At 38.3% G+C, this 6,605-nt stretch overlaps 1 protein-coding gene across 3 annotated transcripts; it reads right to left on the reverse strand.

Moving 5' to 3' along the window:
• Nucleotides 1-1,094: 1,094 nt before the first annotated feature.
• On the reverse strand, nucleotides 1,095-1,787 carry LOC101586774 (PEST proteolytic signal-containing nuclear protein-like). Of its 3 annotated transcripts, none has more exons than XM_023707222.1 (2): nucleotides 1,562-1,787; nucleotides 1,095-1,267 (listed from the first exon to the last, which is right to left on the reverse strand). In XM_023707222.1, the coding sequence occupies exons 1-2, from the start codon at nucleotides 1,785-1,787 to the stop codon at nucleotides 1,095-1,097; spliced, it is 399 nt and encodes a 132-aa protein (XP_023562990.1). The 3 variants fall into 3 exon arrangements, with proteins under 3 accessions (XP_023562990.1, XP_023562989.1, XP_012368312.1); XM_023707221.1 differs by having other exon boundaries at nucleotides 1,095-1,240; nucleotides 1,511-1,787; XM_012512858.1 differs by having other exon boundaries at nucleotides 1,095-1,303; nucleotides 1,481-1,787.
• Between the last annotated feature and the right edge of the window lie 4,818 nt (nucleotides 1,788-6,605).

Raw genomic sequence — 6,605 nt, forward strand, 5'->3', positions numbered from 1 at the left:
TTTAATTTCATCTAGGTTTACTTCCAGTCAAAAGCCAAGCAGTACTTTCTCTCTGATATGACACTCTCCCCTTTTCTGTAAGGCTGTCCCCAGGAGCCAGTTTCGGGAGTGAGGGAGGTTTTTTTTTTCTCCATAATTTTATTGATAAACAAATAGCAATGAGACAGTTTCAAATCAAATCTGTAGGACAGTTTCAATAATAACACACTGCATACATTCTTCCTAGTGGTTAATTGCTGTACAAGATGCGGACTTGATATCCTATTTACAAACACCATTAGAACAAATCCCTCTATTCATTAAGAGAATGTAACTATATATCTATCCTAACCACTTTGAATACACAGATACAAAATGGACATTCATCTGTATACACTTTTTTGTTAAGTTCCATTATTTGAATATTATAGGTGTGTAAACTCAGCAAAATATTCTAAAAGAGTCCAGTAGCCCATGATAGTATTGGGTCTTCTGCTTGACTGGCAATGTCAGAAATTGTTGACCTGAGTCCCCCACAACTGAACATAAGAGCATGGCTTTACTTCTTATATTTCATTTTTATACTTTTCTGCTGGATGGTTAAGACCAAGGTAAAGCAGGAGCTATGCCACAAGAGTTGTAGCTTTTGGGTCTGAGAAGGTCAGTGAAATCCCCTCAGGATTTATCCTGAGATCCTGTACCTCAGATTGTAGAACTGCTTGTAGCTTTACACAGACAGTAACTTTTTGCCTCCCTTTTAAAGTGCTAATAGTGTGTCTAAAAAAATATGCAATTCTTAAAAAGGTACCATTTCTGATTTCTTTTATTATCTGTAACCTTTGGAAACTAATCACATGAAAACTACAAAATTAGCAAATGTCTTGAAATCTGTATATAAAACATAAATTACCTCTAATTTCAAACTCTCACTTATTAATGTACCACTCAATCTTAAAAAGAAAAATGAAAAAGCAAAAGCAAAAGTGGCTCCAAAGATAGTCTTATACCATTTTTAAAAAAGGAAACTGTTCCTTTTAACTTTACACCCACCCCATACCCTAATTCAAAACACATCATTTAATTGTCTTGGTTATGGACATTTCCAAGATGAGATTTTATATTTCATTCCCATAGCTTCTGGTTATCAGAAACCCATGCTTCCCTTTATTGAAAGAGTTTGGTCTGGCTGATGTTGGTGTATCCCTTCCAATATTCTTCATCCTCATCTTTGCTTCTGGAGGCATTTCCTCTGGTTCACTGTCTTCATCTTCATTAAAAGCTGCTGCTACTGAAAGGGTTTTGGGAACAAGATTTGGAACAGTTTCTTTTTTTTTAATATTTATTTATTTATTTATTCATTTATTTTGTGTGTGTGGCCAGCTCAGCCCTCCAGGGGGCGGGCTGGCTGGCATGCGGTGCTGGGGGATTGAACCGCGGTCCCTGTGCTCCGCTTAGCTTAGCTTGTTCTAAGTAGGTGCTCTAGACCACTGAGCCATCTCACCAGCCCCTGGAACAGTTTCTTTAGGCTTACTTGATCCAAGATTGATGGATATAGCTGATGCTTTCTTTGATGTCTGACTACCTATTGCAAATCCAAACTTGGAGAACTTTGTAGGTTTTGTTGGGAGGTCTGCAGCTTCTTCTTCAGCTGATCGCTTCTCAGCACTGGAACTGGAACTTTCCCCTCCATTACTGGAAGAACCAGTCTTAGTTTTCACAGGTTTTTCTGCTTCTTCTTCAAGTCCTCCGGTGGCTACAGCTTGCTTCAACTTCTCAAGCTTCTCCTCTCCCACCTTTTGGTCCGCCATTTTCCAAGCCATGGCCTCCCCTTTCCCAGCCACGGCTTCCCCTGCATTTACATATCTTCACAAAGAAATTTAGAAATCTGACCATATACAGAATTATAACAGGACAGAACTGTGTCATTTTTTTCTTTTTCTTGTGTCTTTTTTTCATTTATTACTCTTTTTTTAAAGAAAAAAAGAAAAAAACTTTTACTTTAGGGACAGTATCATAGTAGCTGGTAGGTCATGACAAGAAGTATGTATTTAGAAGACCAGAATGACAGGCATTCCAAATATGATTCTTCTATTACATATTGCTGTCTTCAGTGCAGCTGCTTGGTACACAGGAATCAGCACGTATAGTTAGTCAGGGTGAGAATCCTACCAGTTAACTGCTAGTTTCACAAACTTGCTGATCATTCTCAGGATCATTGCCTTACCCATCTCATGCGTGTAAATGTAAGGCTTTGCCCCTGTCATGTTTTCCAGTTTTTCTCCTTACCCACTCTTCATTGTCCAATCCTCAAGTTCTCACTTTCCTTTTAAATTGTGTCATACCTTTCTATTTGTAATTCTACTTTTGAGTTCTTATATGCTGGAGACAATATGATATTTACACATCTGGGTCTGGTTTATTTCACTTATAAGTATATCTTCAAGTGGTATCCACTTAAACATGAAGGCTTCAAGTTTATCATTCTTTATATCTGAGTAATACTTCATTGTATAAAAAATACAACATCTATTTCATCCATTGCACATGTGACAAGCATCTTGGTTGTTTCCAAGATTTGGCTATCATAAATTGTGCTGCTATAAACATAGGTATGCATATATCACTATGATATGACACTTTAAGTTCCTCAGGGAAAATTCCCAGTAGGGGGATAGCAAGCTTCAATGAGATTTCCCGTCCCAGTTCTTTAAGGAGTCTCCACACTGATTTCCATAATGGTTGCACCAGTCTACACTCTGACCAACAGTGGAGAAGGGTTCGCTTTTCACCACAGCCTCTCCAACATTTGTTGTTGGGTGATTTCTTTACGATTGCCATTCTTTCTGGGGTGTGATGATATCTCACTGTTGTTTTAATTTGCATTTCAGGGATGGCTAGTGATGAGGAGCATTTTTTCATATATTTATTTGCTCCTTTAATTTCATCCTCTGAGAAGTGTGTGTTCATCTCGGATGCCCATTGATAGATTGGGTCTTTAAATATAGGGGCCCTAACGTTCTTTAGTTCTTTATAAATTCTAGAGAGCAGACCTTTCTCTGAAAGCTTATTAGTTAAGTTTTTTCAAAATTTGTGTGTTGTCAAAAAGCTACAACTCTTGTTGCATAGGTCCTGCTTTACCTTGGTCTTAACCATCCAGTAGAAAAGTATGAAGATGAAATACAGGAAATAAAGCCATGCTGTTATGTTGAGCTGTGGGGGACTCACGTCAATAATTTCTGACATTGCCAATTAAACAGAAGACCCAAAGCTATTATGGGCTACTGGACTCTTTTAGAATATTTTGCTGAGTTTACACACCTATAATATTCAACAACGGAACTTTAAAAAAATGGGGTATAACTATGAATGTCCATTTTGTATCTGTGTATTCAAAGTGGTTGGGATAGATATATAGTTGCATTCTCTTAATGAATAGAATGATTTTTTCTACTGGTGTTTGTAAGTAGGATCACAAGTCTGCATCTTGTACAGCAATTAACCACTAAGAAGAATATATGCAGTGTATTATTTGTTGAAAAATAAAATAAAATAAAATAAAATAAAATAAACAAAAAAATTTGTGGGTTGTCTTTTCACTTTGTTGGTAATTTCTTTTGACGTGCAAAACTTCTCAATAAGAGGAGGTCCCAGTTGCTAATTCTTGCGAGTGTTGCCCGGATGATATGATTTTTGTTCATGAACTCTTTGCCTACCCCTATGTCTTCAAGAGTTCCTCCTACATTCTTACAGGAGATCTAGTGTTTCTCTTTTAATGTTCAGTTCTGCAATCCATTTTGACCTTAGTTTAGATAGACCTGTGATAGACCTGTGTGCATGGTGATCTACCTGTGTAGTTTTAGTTTTCATCATGTAGAGAGCCAATTTTTCTATCACCATTTATTAAAGAGACTATCTTTCTTCCAGGAAGCATGCTTGACACCTTTGTCGAAAATCAGGTGGCAGAGTGTGTTGCTAGAGTCCTCTGCACCTTTAATTTATTTCATTGATCCTCAGGTCTATTTTGTTGCCAAAACATGCTGATTTTATCACAGTAGATTTGTAGTATAATTTCAAGTCAGGAATTGTAATGCTTCCTGCTTTGTCTTTGTTTCCCAGGACTGCCTTTGCTATTCTATGTCTTTATACTTCCAAACAAATTTTAGAAATGATTTTTCTAGGTCTGGGATTTATGTTGGTGGTAGTTTAATAGGGATTACATTATACCTGTACAATAATTTTGGGAGTATGGCCATCTTCACGATGTTGATTCTTCCTATCCAGGAGTAGGGAATATCTTTCCATTTTCTGAAATCCTCTATGATCTCTTTTGTAAGAGTACTGTAATTTTCCATGAAGAGATCTTTGATTTCTTTAGTTAAATGAGTTCCAAGGTATTTCATTTTCCGTGGTGTTATTGTGAAAGGTATTGTGTCTCTAATTTCCCTCTCAGTGTGTTTGTTATCTGTGTAGAGGAATGCTATTGACTTTTGGATATTGACTTTGTATCCTGCTATGCTACTGAATTTGTCTATCAATTCTAGTAGCTTCTTGGTGAAGATTTTTGGTCTTCCAAATAAATTATCATGTCATCTGCAAATAATGATAATTTAATTTCTTCATTACTTATTCTTATTCCTTTTATTTATCTCTCTTGTCTAATGGCTCTAGCTAGTGATTCCACAACTATATTGAATAGGATGGGTGATAGAGGACATCCTTGTCTTGTACCAGATCTGATAGTAAAAGATTTCAATTTTTCCCCATTTAGAATTATGATACCCATTCAGTTTTCATAAATGGCTTTTATCAGATTGAAGTAGAGGCTATCAATTCCAATTTTCTGTTGGCCCTTGAACATTAATGTGTGCTGGACTTTGTCAAAAGCCTTTTCTGCATCAATTGAGATGATCATGTGGTTTGTAGATTTGGCTCTATTGATATAGTGTATTACATTTATCGATTTGCATATATTGAACCATCCTTATATCCCTGGGATGCAGTCAACCTGGTCATGGCGCATAATTTTCTTGATGTTTTGCTGTATTCTATATGCCAGAATTTTATTGTGGATTTTTGCAAGTATGGTCATGAGGGTGATTGGCCTATAGTTCTCTTTAGGTATCATTCTCCTTATAAGTATGAAAGATTAATAAGGAGAATAAATAATGCGCCCTACCTCTCCACATGGAAGATATCAGCATTAATGCAGAATTCTTCCCTATACAATATTCGTTCTGTCAATAAAGGAGGGAGAAAATTTTGCAGAAATAATTGAGACATTCTTTGAGTGGGATATGTGAACAGAAAATACACAACTGCTACTGATGATAACTTGAACTTCCCATTAGATATGGAACAGTGCATAAAGTGTCCGGATCATCAGTACGCCAACAGTCAGAAAATACACTGTTTGCAAAAGCTTACAAATATTCTGAATTATGAAGACGTGCTGGGTACAATTCTGCCCTGAGTCTCACTGTCCTCACGGTTGTCATTCTTGGACTATTTGTAAAGCATGCAGACACACCTATTGTGAGGGTGAATAACAGGGGCCTCAGCCACACCCTGCTCATCTCCCTCACCTGCTGTTTCCTCTGCTCCTTGCTCTTCATTGGCCGTCCCAGCACAGCCACCTGCATCCTCCAACAGACCACATTTAGACTTGCGTTCACTATAGCTGTTTCCACTGTCTTGGCCAAAACCATCACTGTGGTTCTGGCCTTTAAGGTCACTGCCCCAGGCACAAGAATGAGGCAGTTGCTGCTATCAGGGGCACCAAACTCCATCATCCCCTTCTGCACCCTGATCCAACTCACTATCTGTAGCATCTGGATGGGGACAAATACACCCTACATTGACACAGATGCTCACTCTGAACATGGTCACATCATCATCGTGTGCAACAAGGGCTCCCTCACTGCCTTCTACTGTGTCCTGGGATACCTGGGCTCCCTGGCCATGGTGAGCTTCACTGTGGCTTTCCTGGCTAGGAACCTGCCTGACACCTTCAATGAAGCCAAGTTTCTGACCTTCAGCATGTTGGTGTTCTGTAGTGTGTGGGTCACCTTCCTGCCCGTGTACCACAGCACTAAGGGGAAGATCATGGTGGCCATGGAGGTCTTCTCCATCTTGGCCTCCAGTGCAGGGCTGCTGGGCTGCATCTTTGTCCCCAAGTGCTACATTATTTTGTTAAGACCAGAGAGAAATTATTTTCATGGATTCAGAGACAAATAAAATCTTGAAGGAAGTGGTTTTCTCATTAAAAAATATTCTTTTATTCCTATGCAGAAAAATACTTAGCCAATCGAAGACAATGTTGCATATCATATATTAATTTGAAGCATAATATATATTGCAGTAAACATGGGGCACTTACCTCTTCTCTGATATTCTTCCAAAAGATATTAATTTCAATAATCAATGTCTCTATGAGAACTTGTACTGTAACGTCATGTACCTCGGTAGTGTCCCAAATTTTCTGATCAAAGAGATTATGGGGCCAAAGAGGAAAGTGATCAATGACATAGAGTGTGCCTAATGAGAGTCACATGGGGAGAAGACACTCTCTCAGGCTTTCACAGAGAGCACATTGGCCAAGCATTGGCCGTGACTCATCCACATGGCTG

The sequence above is a fragment of the Octodon degus genome, unplaced genomic scaffold (assembly GCF_000260255.1).
Source record: "Octodon degus isolate 3935 unplaced genomic scaffold, OctDeg1.0 scaffold00282, whole genome shotgun sequence".
NCBI lineage: Eukaryota > Metazoa > Chordata > Mammalia > Rodentia > Octodontidae > Octodon > Octodon degus.